The sequence below is a fragment of the Castor canadensis genome, chromosome 16 (assembly GCF_047511655.1).
Source record: "Castor canadensis chromosome 16, mCasCan1.hap1v2, whole genome shotgun sequence".
In the NCBI taxonomy this organism is placed as follows: domain Eukaryota; kingdom Metazoa; phylum Chordata; class Mammalia; order Rodentia; family Castoridae; genus Castor; species Castor canadensis.
The window spans coordinates 45,873,437-45,887,911 of NC_133401.1; the positions used below are offsets into that span (position 1 = coordinate 45,873,437).

General features: G+C 41.8%; 2 protein-coding genes across 6 annotated transcripts in view; one reads left to right on the forward strand and one right to left on the reverse strand.

Annotated features, from left to right (window-relative positions):
- The window catches only part of Mcc (MCC regulator of WNT signaling pathway), a 437,017-nt gene extending 426,025 nt beyond the window's left edge, over window positions 1-10,992 (reverse strand). Inside the window, exon 1 of one of the 2 annotated variants that reach the window (XM_074058872.1) lies at window positions 10,871-10,992. In XM_074058872.1, the coding sequence (XP_073914973.1) occupies window positions 10,871-10,977 (107 nt within the window). In that variant the 5' untranslated portion in view covers window positions 10,978-10,992. The remainder of the gene's footprint in view (window positions 1-10,870) is intronic. The other variant, XM_074058874.1, reaches the window with a different exon arrangement.
- A 4-nt stretch (window positions 10,993-10,996) lies between these two features.
- The window catches only part of Ythdc2 (YTH N6-methyladenosine RNA binding protein C2), a 69,694-nt gene continuing 66,215 nt past the window's right edge, over window positions 10,997-14,475 (forward strand). For 3 of the 4 annotated variants that reach the window (XM_074058867.1, XM_074058869.1, XM_074058868.1), the window contains exons 1-2: window positions 10,997-11,391; window positions 12,624-12,714. In XM_074058867.1, coding sequence (XP_073914968.1) covers window positions 11,163-11,391; window positions 12,624-12,714 — 320 coding nt within the window. In that variant the 5' untranslated portion in view covers window positions 10,997-11,162. The remainder of the gene's footprint in view (window positions 11,392-12,623; window positions 12,715-14,475) is intronic. The other variant, XM_074058870.1, reaches the window with a different exon arrangement.

Below are 14,475 nucleotides of genomic sequence, written 5' to 3' on the forward strand. Positions count from 1 at the left end.
CTAGGCCTTTATACCTCTGCCTCAATGGATGTGGGTTCCCAAGCCACTGGATCCACAAACGAGCAAGGTTGTGACCTTGGGCAGGGTGTCTTTCTATAGCAGAGTCAATTCTGATAGACTGACAGCTGAAGGTTTTCTGACAGCACTTCTAGCAGCTGGGGCAACAGACCTTTCTTGAAGGGAGAAATGGGTGTGTTACATTTTCATACAGTCTATCTCTTGAGCCATTTGGATCCACTTCTTTATGTATGTTTGGGGACCAGCTCCTTCTGGAGTCTGTAAAGCCTTTGTTTCTAGGGGAATCTTTTCCTTTTTTGTATCTTTCCTTTTTCTTTTTGGTTCTGGGAGTTAAAGCCAGGGCATTATATGCTAAGCATGTGCTCATGGCCACTGAGCTACAAGCCTGGCCCTTCTTAAAAGAGAGGTTTAGTAGGAAAAATGACAGTCCTCACCAGTGTTTTGTATTTTGGGATGCCACAGACACTCATTATCTGCCTCTTCTACTAACAAGTCTATGCTCCCCTTGCCCTCAGAGAACTGACCTAGGTTACTTTCCTGGTGGCACAGTTCAGATGCTTACCTCCGATGAGGCTGGGATTTCTGCATTTGTATGTTATTATTGCAAGTAGACAAGAGAATACCAAGAGGTGCCCAAATAAATCTCTTGTATGCTAAGTATATTCCTCCTTCTCCTGTTGTGGAACTGTAGCCCTGCCTCCTCTTCACAATCATCTTGGGTTATTTACTCAGTCAAGATTCTTTTCTTGCCTACTGACATCTGGACATAGGAGCCTGAAGTGCCCAGACAGCAACTATAGCTCATAGTTCAATGAAACTCCTATTGTATCACTTAAAGAAAGTGTTCTTCCTTTAGATACCAGGACATCTAATCCTGCTGAGCCCAGGGTTTTGGAGAGAGGAGGCACAAATTTCTCAAGGAATTCAAGGTAAAGATGGTTGGTCACTCCTGCTTCCATCCTTTGGCTCACAGACCCATGTATTCTTCCTTTGGGACACCTGGCACAATATAAAAGTCTTTGATTCGAGGTATACTGTATGTCCTAGAAGATGATTTACTATCTTCATAAAGCATGACCTTCAAGATGGCACTTCTGCTGTCTTCCAGGAGACTGCTGTACCTCTCTTTCCAGCAGCTTCTTGATGGTGTAGTTTAAAGATGATCAGTAGATTCCATGGCCATGAGCCCACTTTTGCACTTCCTGTGTTGTTGTAACATTTGACATAATGTTATATGGGATCTTTTGTCAGTAGAACAAATACTCTACAAGCCCTTGTATAGTCATACTGGCTCAAGCCTTGCAGGTAAAAAAGCCAAACCCATACTAGCATTACTCTTTTGTCCAGAACTTCAAATTAATATAGGGGCTACCCCATTTTCCATATGCTTGGCTGCTCCCTACAGCCAAACCCAGAAATCACCATAACCTCAGCTCCAGGAATTTACTATAGTCACAATGGGTGATCAGAAGGTATCCAAAAGATAGAGATGGTAGCTTTGGGTCTGAAATACTTACTAATTCTAGCATTTCTCCACTGACATGACAAGTCTCTCTGATGTCAGAGAGTTTCTCAGGATTTTGTGAAGAGACTTGAGCTTGTTACTTCAGTTATACATTGATGATTAAGGAGGCAATAAGACCTACTAGGAGATTGCCTGTAGTTGTGATTTATGAATGAGATCAGGGGTGGTAACAGCTGGCAATTCAACAAGAAGTCACAAGCCTATCTTTGAGGCCCAACATAGCCTGAACCATACGTAAAATTGCTTGCTCGAGGCTAGGAAATTAAAGGCTTGCTGATGAAGAAGTAGTCCACTTGACCGCTCCCTTGCTAACAAGTCCAGACTGAGGGCGTGCTATCAGAAGCTGATCTTGATGTCAAAATATACAAGGCTGAACAAGAGCACTGATGTGAAATGATGTAGTAGGGATATATTCTAGTTTTGGGTCTACAGTACCAGGTGATCCACCCAGCCAAGCTAGATTTTGATTTGCTCATTTGTAAAAATGATTCAGTTGAATTTCAAAGGTCCCTTCTATTTCTAAAATTCCATGATTCATTTCCCATAGTTCAAATTTTACATTCCCTTTATAAGGGAGTAAGTGACCAGTAAGGCAGAACTGTCCTCTGCTCATTGTGTTTCCTAGTTCTTGATGGGGGTCAGACTCTCAAACAGTAGTGACCACTTCTGGGTGGTGATTCTGATTACAATGAGATGGAATATCAAGTCTGCAAACTTCTCAGGAGCTATAGCATTTCTTGATATTAGAAAAGATTTGTTTGCAATTTGGAGATTCTTCTTGAAGATTCCCTTATTCAAATGGAAATACCCCTGAAAGACTACTGAATCATTAACACTGATTTATATCTTCCTGACATAGTCAATGCAGCAGGTTATTATGGATCAGAGGAGAGTAAAGGGCTAAAGAGTATGAAGACACTATTGTGAACTGAGTGCACTTCTTGGGACCCACTATCCTGAGTGACAGACTAGTCATTACAGGAAAGGGAAAGTAAGGGACTAAGGTTAGGGGATAGTTTGAAGAGACTTAAATCAGTTGGCATGCACATGAATTTTAGCATAACTGAAGTCCCTTACATGTCTGATATGGAATGAATGATTGCGTCCCTCTCCTTTATATGTTGATTCCTTAACACCCAATATGATGGAATTTGGTGACTGGACCTTTGGAAGATAATTGGAGATAGATGTATTTATGTGGGAAGGTCCCTCAGGAGTAGTGCCCTATTAAGAAGATACATGGGAGAGTAAGCTTTCTGAGCATGCACCAAATAAAGGTCATTTGAGACACGTCAGTAGGCAGCTACCTACAAGCCAGGAAGAGAGCCCTTTCCAGAAACTGAGCTCTGCTCAGTTCTTGAGCTTTTTAGCCTCCAGAACTGTAGAAAATACATTTGTTATATAAGTCACCCAGTCTACAATATTTGTTATGACATCCTAGGCTGACTGAAACAATCTGTTTTACCTACATGGTCCCCTTCCCTTTCTGTGTTAGTCATGAGTTAATTTGTCAAATTAAGCATGGAAGACATGTCTCCAAATGATTTGTTAATGGGGTAAACATAAACATTATTCCTTCCTCAGGGTGTACCAGGCTGGGCTTTCTTCTGGTGCAAGTTGTTGAAGCTGACTACTTTGGGATGATGTTGACCTCTTCAGTTTAATACAGTAAAACAGGTTGGTTGTATCTCTGGAAAGAGGAACATTTTCTCTCCTCTCTCTCTCTCTCTCTCTCTCTCTCACACACACACACACACACACACACACACACACACACAATTTAGAAACTTCTTCTGTTTGATCCCCAAGCTTTATATAGTTTAAAAAAATAAAACAAAATAAAAAACAATAATAGTGAAACCAAGACGCTATTTCACAATCAGGGCTCTTGCAGCCTTTCAAATACAGGAGCTTTGAAAGTAGAGTATACCAATTGGAAGAACAAGACAAAAATATGAATGGAGCCATCAACATTTCAGAAAACAAAATTTTATATAGCCAAAGGATCCTTCCTGGAACTAGTTAACTGCCCTTACAAAACACAAGAATCAACAACAGCAACAAAACCAAGAACAGAATAGAATGAAATTCTACGAACACTCCTACCTTAACATATCCTAGATGTTTAAGGAGGTTTACTAACTTGTTATCTGTTGGGACTGGAAAGAATTTCAATGATATTAAAAAAAATTGTCAACATTTTCAAAGTAAAAAGGAACAGTCCAAAGTATAACCATGTGCTCACCACCCACATTGAGTGATTGTCAGGATTATGAAGATTTTAAAGAAAAATATCTGTAAGAGTATATTTACAAAGTCTACCCTTGGAAAAATGCAATTATTATTTTGTGGACTGTAAGTACACTGTCAAGCTATAGACAGACACATGTCAATCTAATCCTTCAACTACCTGCAAGGGTGGATTTTGCCTAACTTTTAAAAACTGTATTCTTTAATAAAGTGGAAATGTTCAATTTTCAGAGACAACCCTCTATGATGTTTTCTTCTCTCCAGAGGATTTCAGGAGAGGGCTCCACGAATAGACTCTCTTCCTTCCTATCTCAGTTTTTTTCAGTCTCCTGAGGGAGATACCTGGGGCCATTCACTCTCCCAATCTCCTGCACCCTCATAGACTCTTATTTGATACTTTTTACTACTATACTTAAATCCTTTAAAATGTCACCATTTCTGCACTTGACTTTTATAGCCTACTCTTTTAAAACTAGCATACATTAATTGTACAAAGAGGTTTCATTGTATCATTTCCATAGCTGCATTCAATGTACTTTGATTGAATCCAGCCCTTTTATTGTACTCTCTTAGCTGCTCTCCCTTTCCCCTTTACAAACAGTATTTCCACTGGCATCCTCACAGCACCATTTCCCTATAATTCTATGAGAATATATGCCAGCTGACAAATTTACATCACTCTTATCTTCAAAACCACCCAGTCGCTCAATTCCCAATAACAGAAATTTCTTCTGCTTCCAGATCATAGACTATTTGGTGTCACTCTTTCTCATCTGCCTCTCCTTCTCCCATGGAGGGACTCTCAGGGTTGGCACATGAGGCCTTCTCTCTCTCTTTTTTGGCAGTACTGGGGTTTGAACTCAAAGCCTCACACTTGCTATGCAGGCATGCTTACTTCTTGAGCCACTCTGCCAGCCCTTTTTTCGTGTGTGGTGTGTTCTAGATAGGGTCTCACAAACTATTTGCCTGAGCTAGCTTTGAACTGCAATCCTCCTGATCTCTGCTAGGATTACAGGCTGAGCCACTGGCACCTGGCTGGTATCTTCTCTTATAAACCACCTCTTTTGCTTAGAAAATTCTTCCTGTGAACTTTTCCAAACCTCTTCTTCCCCCTTTATTGTGCATCTCTTTAAAATTCATCTCCTTAAAAATAAAAGCAAATAAGAAAAAACTAGCAAGACTGGAGGGAAACTTGGTTTTCCTTCTCCTCTTAGCCATCCCCATCAGGAGACAGCAAGCACTCAGTAAGTCACACAATACATTTGTGTCCACATTTTGGGGCGGGTAGTGCTGAGCATTTAGTGTTTAGGGGATAGTTTAAGGTTTTCCAGATGTTTTGAGGCATATTTTGTGAAAATAATATTTAAATTTTAAGGTTGGAAATGTAAGAGACTATGTCTGCTTATATTTTTTATCTATAGGTATGGACTATATTAGTGTTTGATGTTTTATACAATTGGGATATCCCATGACATGATAATGGATGAGAAAAAGAAAAAGAAAATAAATTAGTTGACAACATCTTCCACAGAATCTACTTTTATAATTTTTAAATATGTGTTGCCTTACATGAACTTGGTTGCTACCATATCAATTGCTGGTATAATTTTAGCTGTTGTAATAGTTCAGGAAGTTGTATGTTAAAATCAATGATGTTACAAACCTAGAACCACAAGCAAAAGATAGCTTTCTAGTACCACCTGGTGGCTAACTATTAATATATGCTTCAAGTTGATTGCTATGTATATCTATCTATCTATCTATCTATCCAGACAGAGAGAGAGAGAGAGAGTACAGCAAAATACCATTTTTGGTATGGACATCATTATATATGTAACACATGATAGAGCTGGAAGTAATTTTACAATACTTAAACCTCAGGTAGTGGGACAAATTCAGATAAGGCAGGACTTAATTTCTCTATAATTAATTTAATCTCAGAAAATTCAGAGCTCCCCTAGTTCTTGCTTACGTTTGCTTCTAAACTCTAGAAGAGTATGGGTTATCAAGGCATCAGGAAGTATGGGAAGTGGCTTCTGACCCTTAGTTATCAAACAATCTAGGTGACTACTAAGTCATTCATTACTTATTTCCAACTCTAGGTATGGTGTATGTCTTTGACAATTCTGGACTCCTGTTGGGCACCAGGAATTATCTACTGCTCTGTACCATGTTGATCCCCACCTGCCTAGACACACCACATCATATTCTGGCTGGGGGCTCCATTTAGGAAAGCATTTTCTAATGCTAACACAAGACCACAGACTGGCTAAGTGCTAAAGAAAAGAAGTTTCCTTGGCTCAGAGCTCTCATCCAAGGTCAAGGGGGACACATTTTGTTTTCTTGCTGATGGTCTGTGGACAATCACATGGCATGAGACAGGAATTCTCTTTCTCTCTCTCTCTTCCTCATGAAGCCATTATTATTCAATCATGGAGGCCCTACCATGATGACTTTATCTAATCCTAATCACCGCTCAAAGGCCTCATCATAGCTGATTAAGTTTCCATCCTCTTCATAGCTCACCATGAAGATTACACTTCAACATAAGTTTGGTGGGATAAACTATATTAAAACCATGGCAGCCACGCATTCTAACAAGTCATCTAGGATTTTTATTTTGTTCTCCCTTTGGGAACAGGGATCAGGATCTTTTTATTGTCATTGTTTTGTATTGTTTTGTGATACTTCGGGTTGAACTTAAGGCCTTGCACTTGCCATGCAGGCACTCTACCACTTGAGACACTCTGCTAGCTCTTTCTGTGTTGGTTATTTTGGAGATAGGGTGTCACTTTATGCTCACCGGTCTGGACTGTGATCCTCCTAGTCATGCTTTTCCCCCTCATTGGGATGACAGGCATAGGCCACCATGCCCAGACATTAGTTGGGATGGGGTCTTCTGTATTTTTTGTTCAGTCTGGCTTCGAACTATAATCCTCCCAATCTCCCAAGTAGCTAGAATTACAAACTTGAGCCAACGTACCAGACCTAGGATCCTTTTTAGTAACTCAGTGGCCTATTATGATGAGACTTCTTCCTCCCCCAACTTCTAGGAAATAGAAATCAACCCAAGACCATATTCCTTCCTTGAAATAACAGATCTGAAATGACCTAGCTAAACAAGAAAGAGGTAGAGGGGTGGCAAAATGGGAGTGGTGAGGGAGAAAAGAATGGAAAGAAATATCTGCAAGAGTAACAAAAAAATGTTGCTGATATTTTGAAGAGTATATTACTTTAGCAGTCCAATTTTATAGATGAGGAAAGAGTCAGCTGGAGTCACTTCCAGACAACCATGCCTCGGCACATTTGCAACAAGTAGCTTATAAGCATATCAAGGTGCTGATGCCCTGAGTCCTTGGATAGGAACTGAAACTGTTGAAGCCAGTTCTCCCAGCCCAGTCACTTCTGGCCAAGAGCAGCCTTATCCCTATAACACCACATTAGTCAGAATAAGTTAACAGTTTGTATAGTTATCTATTCCTATATAATAAGACAAATCAAAAAACTTACTGCCTAATGCAGTACCCATTTCATTTACTCATGTATTCTATGGGCACAAATTTGGGCTGTTTGGCGAGAAGGTCCTTTTCCTGATCTTGCTGGGGTCCTGTATGTAGTCACAGTCATCTCCCTTGGCAGCTCGTTTGAAGCTACATTTTCCAATATGGTCTCATTCACATGACTTGCTACTGGTGCTGACTAAAAGCTGGGCCCTGTCTTCAGCAGGCTAGCTAGCCTAAGCTCCTTTACTTTGTGGAAGAGTTCCTACCAGTAAGGGAGGGTAAACCCAAATGCACAAACACCTTTCAAGCATCTACTTGTGTGATATTTGCTGATGTTCCAATGGCCAAAGCAAGATAGATGGTCAAAGGACAGAGTCAGTGTGGAGGGAAGTGTACAGGATGTGAATACAGGGAAGTGTGAGCATGGGGCCATTAAAGTAACAATCTCCATATTGTTATAACAAACACCTTCAAAAATGTCAGTAGCATCCCACAACCCAGAATTATTTCTTACTCATCACAATTCCAAGTAGGTTGGTGAGGAGACTCTATCACAATTACTCACAAAACCAGAACCCTTCTACAGTGACTCTACATTGTCTAAGGACTTGAAGCAGACGAGGAAAGACAGAGAATGGAGGACTGAAGAAAGGTTTCAGAGACAAAACTTGGAAGTAGTGTATGTCAGTTCCAACTGTTACTTGGGCCAGGAGCCCAAAAGTTCTTGGTCTTATCAAAGACTTCAAGGAGTGACACAGAGGAGACATTAGCAGGAGCGAGTTTATTAATGCAAAACAAAGGGAAAGGCAGAGCAAAAGTGATTCTCAAAGCGGGAGGGCAGGCAGGCTCAAGAAGGAGCAGCTGCCCTGAGGGTCCCAAAACCTCAAGCTTTTATTGAGGTCTCCAGTCATGGAAGTGGTCATCCCAGGAAATTTGGGTTCTGTGTCATTACCTTCAAAAAACTGGGCTGTGCATCAACTCCTCCCATGTTTGGGCAAGACAGGGGGGGGTCTTTGGCCATGGATGATCAGACTTGAATTGTCATTTCCCACATGCTGTGGGGGCAGCGAGTCAGCAACACCCTGCTCTATGTGCTTCTGTTAATGGCAACTGGACATTCTTTTTTGTGACTTTCTTTTTTGGTGAGTTTTGAACTCACAGCTCTGCTCTTGCTAGGCAGGTGCTTCACCATTTGAGTCATACCCCCTAGCCTAGTTATTTTTAGCTATAATGTCTTGCTTATTGCCTGGGGTCAGCATTGGACAGGAATCCTCCTACCTAATACCTCCTGCATACCTGTGATTATAGCTGTTTGCCACTGTGCCTGGCTTGTTGCTTGAGATGGGGTTCTTGCTAACTTTTTGCCTGGGGCTGGCCTCAAACCTCTATTCTGATCTCTGCTTCCTGAGTAGCTGGGATTACAGGTGCATAGCACATACCTGGCACCAGGACATGATTTTTTTTAAATCACATTCAGGCCATTATCATTCTCAGCCATCAGGTTTCCAAATTCACTGCCCAGCCACATTCCACTCTGTCATGTGGCCCCAGGTAACTGCAAAGGGATGGAAATATCATAATGTCCAGAAGAAGAGGAGAAATACATTTATTGGTATGCATTAGTATTTTCAACATTTATTAATTTTAAATAAAAATTATAGGAGGCCATTGTTTTCAACTAAGTTCTGGTGCTAGGTTCCAACAAACAGACCAAAAGCCAAAGTAGAGTCACTCACACTAAAGTTCTATATCACCAAGTCAAAATTAAGTTATCTGACCTTCTGAGAAATAAATCAGGAGAGAGAGAGAGAGAGAGAGAGAGAGAAATTTTCCAAGCAGGCCAAGTTTAGTTGGTGGAACAATAAAGTTCCCTCTTCTTTAATCCTTAACAAAAATTAAAAAGCTGGGCTTTGTGGTACACACCTATAATCCCTGCATGTGGGAGGCTGAGGTAGGATTGGAAGTTCAAAACTAGCCTGGACTATATCACAAGACCCTTTTTTGTGGGGGAGGGTTTGAACTTGCAGTTGCTACACAGGCTCTCTACCACTTGAGCCATGCCTCCAGCCCTTTTTGCTATGGTCATTTTGGGATAAGGTCTTATGCCCAGGCTGGCCTGAGGAGATCCTTCTATTTACTCTTTCTCCATAGCAGGGATGACAGGTGGGCACCATCCCCCCCAGCTTACTGGTTGAGATGGGGTCTCACGGCCTTTTGCCAGGTTAGCTTTGATCTTTGATGCTCTAGATTTCAATCTCTCCGAGGCACTGGTATTAAGGCATGAACCACAGTGCCAGGCCGGGTTATATAGTCTTTTCTGCTTTGGTCAAGGAGACAATTGTTCTCTGTTGCTTACTTTCTGATTTCTTATAAAGCTTGTAATACACCTTCTAGAAATTAGAATTATCTACCCTCAAAGTTAGTTATTCCTTTTAACCATGGCCAGAATATAGGACCTATTTCTGCTTGTCCAGAACTCTTTCTAGTAGTCAAAGATATGAGGAGCTCAAGGATTATAATGAATGTTTTCTGAGGGCAGAGATGACCATTCCTAACTGTAGGTTCTAAAATACTTATCGTGTGACCATGAAACAGTGATAAGGTAAACAAGGTTCCTATTTTTAAGGAACTTATGTCCTAGTGGGAAGATTAAACAGAAAATAACAACAAAATTCATCACTTTAAAAAAAAGTGGTAAGTGATAACAGATTGATGTGAAAGTGCATGTCTGGGCAAGGGATGGGCCTACCTTAGATGATGAGGAAGAAGCATCTATGTTTAGCTCTGGGAGGAAGACTGTCTTGTGCAGAAAACAAGTGGGAATTTCCCCAGATGGGAGGGATGGTGTGTTCAATGGGTAGAAAATGAAAACAAAATCCAGTGCATTTGAGCAGTGTGAACGTGATGGAGGACGGATCACAGAGGGTCTTGAGGGTTATGGTAAAGGATTTAGGGTTTGTTTGAGTTGCATCGGAGACTGGAAAGCTTTTTGTGGGGGTGTGATCTCATTTGGTTCTTATTTTAAACTAGATCAATCTGGTTGCGCTCTGAAAATGATCATAAAAAACCAGAGTGGCAGTAGCTAGGGTGGTTGCAATTAGATTTATGTTAGTGGGATTTTACATAGGCCAGTGGGAGTTCTCACCATATTCTGTAACCCCCCCCCCCCATATTCCATGGAACATGGAGGGTCCCATATTCCAAGCTATCACTTTATCATTCACTTGCTTTTTGTCTGTCACTCCCATTCACGGTTGCCAGAGAAAATGCAGTTAAATCCAAATTTCAGACAAACAACGAATACATTCCCACCATGTGTTTCCCAAACGTTGCATGGGAAAGACGTAAACTAAAAAAACATCACTGGTTGTTTATCTGAAATGAAAATGAACTGATCCTCCTGCATTTTTATCTGCTCAACCTGGCAAGCTCCTCTCACTAGACCCTAAACCCCATGAGGGAGGGAAGCTTAGTCTGTTGGGGTCCCCGTGCACAGAGTTGGGGTGCACAGTGGGAGCTCGCTCTAAACGAAAAGAGAAACGTCAAAAAGCGAATGAGGGAACGGGACAATCACCTGGGTGGACGGTGAAAAACCTGTGCGGCGCTCAGCAAGACCAGGCGAGGAGCGGCGCGGTGCGGCGGACGTACTGACGTCAGAGCCGGCGGCCACGCTGACGTCATCACGCGCGCTCTCGGCCTCGCCGGAGCGTCTGTGGCGCCGGCGCCTCCTCGCTAGGCGTGGTACGTGGAGCTGTTTGGTGACGCTGTCGCGTCGGGCAGTGGCTCCCGAGACTCACGCTCCCTGTCAGCGGCTGCCAACAGCAGGCCTGGCCGCTCCTGCGCGGGGAGAGCATCTTCTCAGGGCCATGTCCAGGCCGAGCAGCGTCTCCCCGCGGCCGCCGGCTCCGGGCGGGAGTGGCGGCGCGGGTGGCGGCGGCAGTGGCGGGGCGGGCGGTGGAGGAGGGGTTGGCCCCGCTCAGTGTGGTCCTGGGGGCGGCGGCAGGGCCAAAGGGCTCAAGGACATTCGTATTGACGAGGAGGTGAAGATCGCTGTCAATATCGCTCTGGAGCGCTTCCGATACGGCGACCAGAGAGGTGAGGTTCCCGCGTGGACCCCGCCACGGGCGCCCCCCGCGGTGGGTCTGGGTGCGGGGGAGGGGCGCACCTGCTTGACCTCGGTGCAACCCGGCAGGAAGTGTCCACTGCCATGCCAGCGTGCTGTAGGTGTTGCTAAGCCCCTACCCGTAAAAATGTTTTTAAAGCAGGTGTAATTTTTCTTTTCTTTTTTCTGGCGCGGGGGGAGAGTGGGGGAGTGACAGTACTGGGGTTTGAACTTTGCGCTTGCTAGGCAGGCGCCACACCTCCAGCCCAAGCAGGTGTGATTTTACTTTACTTTGTTTTTGGCAGTCCTGGAGTTTTGAAGCAGGATCTCATGCTTGCTAGGCAGGCACTTTACCACTTGAACCACTTCACCTGCCCAATCAGCAGGTGTAATTTAAATTGGGGTACCTTTAAGTTACAAAAGTAAAAAAGCAGGAAGAAATCGAATAGATAGGTAACCTCATTTGCAGTGTCCAGTGCTTGGTTCCCATCCTGGAAGCATCAGGAGCCGAGCGCTTGGACAAATGAAACTTGCGTTGGCAAACGAAGCAGGTTCCACAGCTGAGGCTTGAAACCTATTTGCCTCGGGACACAAGACAGCAGCTGACCCATGCTGTCTGCATAGCATATTGGATGTTGTTAATAGGAGACTTCTGGCTGTGGTTACAGTGCAAAAAGGGTGATGATTTGGACACGTGGTTTTGAGTTTAGCCCAACAGAGATAAAGTCCCAGCAATGCAGATCAGCAGTTCCAGTCTCAAATAGTGAGATATGAATTCTGTGCGGTTTTGAAAACAAAGGCAGGGGAGTTTCACATTGAGAATTCATAGTGCTGCGTATACTGGTCATTGAAGGAATAAGCGTTTTGTTATTAAGCAAGTACGTTCAAATAGTAAAATATATTCATCAGACGTACCCACTCAAGAATACACAAATAAGAGTCGTCTTTGGTGAAATTAGACTACTTTATCATGTTTAGGTTTAATATGTAGTTTAAAAAATTTGTATCAGGCCAGGCACAGGTGGCTCATGTCTGTAATACTAGCTATTTGGGAGGCTGAGATCAGGAGGATCATGGTTCAAAATCCAGTCTCACCAAAAAAAATTATATATATATAAAATTATGTGCTTAAATATGGAGTTCATATTTTGTATTTGTATGTGCATTACATGAAAGAAAATTGCCCGTTCACAAATGGTATTACTTTGTTTTCTTTTCTATGTAGAAATGGAATTTCCTTCTTCTTTGACCAGTACTGAAAGAGCTTTTATTCATCGATTGAGTCAGTCTCTTGGTTTGGTCTCTAAAAGTAAAGGGTAAGCTGATACCTTTTCTTATTTAAAAAAAAAAAAAAATTTGGTTTTGCCTGTTTTTGGATACAAGGTCTGCCTCTGTGTCCCATGCTGGCCTCAAACTTGGAATCTTCCTGCCTCAGCCTCCTGAAGTCCTGGGATTACAGGCATGTACCACTGTGTGTGCCATGTTAAAGAAAGATGATTTACCAAAATAGGATAAATGTGTCTTAACTACATTTAAATAGTTTTTACTGTTTTAGCTTCACATTATAATGCATGGAGCTACACTTATTCAGGTCTGCACCAAGTTCAACTCTTTATTCCACTTACTTCCATTCCCTTAGGGGCAAAAAAAAAGTTTCCTCTAGTTTTAGGTTAGACTGATAAAAGACAAATTAAAGAGAGAAAAACAAGTTAATTAAAAGGCTCATTGTGCGTAAGCAGGAGGAACTCAGTGAAGACTAATTCAAGTTTGTATCTTATGTGGCATCTTACTAAATTTGTAAAATGGTGACAACCAAGGCAAAGGGCTTTGAGCTTGTAGGTGTGGCATACTGTGGGAAGTTGACCTGGGGTAAGCTACTAAAAGATAAGGGTTGTTTTAGCAAGGTTTGCTTTGTGGGCTCATCTGGTGCCCTTGGGTGAGTCTGGAGCTGGTCTCTGTGATTAAGAGTCATCTTGCTATTCCTGGTAAGAGGAAAGGACAGTGTTTTTTCTTGTGTCTGCTTTTTCGTATTTGTCTTCAGCTCAAAATAATTGTAATGTTAGGGTGCTATATCTTGGGGAAGCCTACTCTGAATCCCTTCAAAGTTAAATTTTAAGATGTAACAAAAAATAGTTGAAAAGTTGAAGTTGATTGAGAAAATTATTTTTGTTCTTGTTTTTGATAGAAACATTTTTTTTTGAGGATGGGATTTGTAAGACAGTAAGTATAGTTGTTTACAGAACTCATCTCTTAGTATTAGTGTAATATAATGGTAAACTTCAGAAAATGCTCATTGTTTTGTTTTCTACCAAAAATCTGATGATTAGAAATGATTAGATAAAATGAAACAAGAGAAAATAGTGTTTTTTGAAGGGTCCCTGATTCTAGGGGGAAAAAGTGATTTGAGCCGTCTAAATTGAAAAACTCTAAAATTCTGTGGAACCAGTCATATGTTGCACAATGATGCTTTGGTCAGTGACAGACCACACACAGTGGTCCTGTAAGATTTTATTGCCTAGCAATGATATAGTCATCTTAGTTTGTATAACCACATGTATGAATCTGCTTAACAGTGCTTTTTAGGACATAGCCCATTGTTAAGTAAGGCATAACTGTGTTTCATTTTAGAAATAAGTATGGTTGGATCAATGTAGAGGCAGATTACTTAGTATTGGTGCAGTTGTTGATAATATTTTGGATGGGACGATTCTTTATTGTGTGGTGCACTGTAGGATGTTTAGCAGTGTGCATAACTTTTACCCACCAGATACCACTAATAGTCTCAACCCCAGTGCGACAGCCCAAAATGCCTCTAAGTATTACCAGATGTTCCCTGGGGAGCAAAATTGGCCCAGGTTGAAAAGGGGGAAAAATATAAAATTGCAGCCTAATTGTTTTAAGGTTAAAGAGAGGGTAAATAAAACAGTATTAAGTAAATATATATGCTAATAAAAATGTAGTAGGGCTATGAGGTGGCTGCTACAGGAATGCTTTCCATATGAATGCTTACATTATTGACTGACACTGGAACTTTAGTTTTGGTTAGTGTGCATTTTGAACTTTACAAAGGCCAGTCC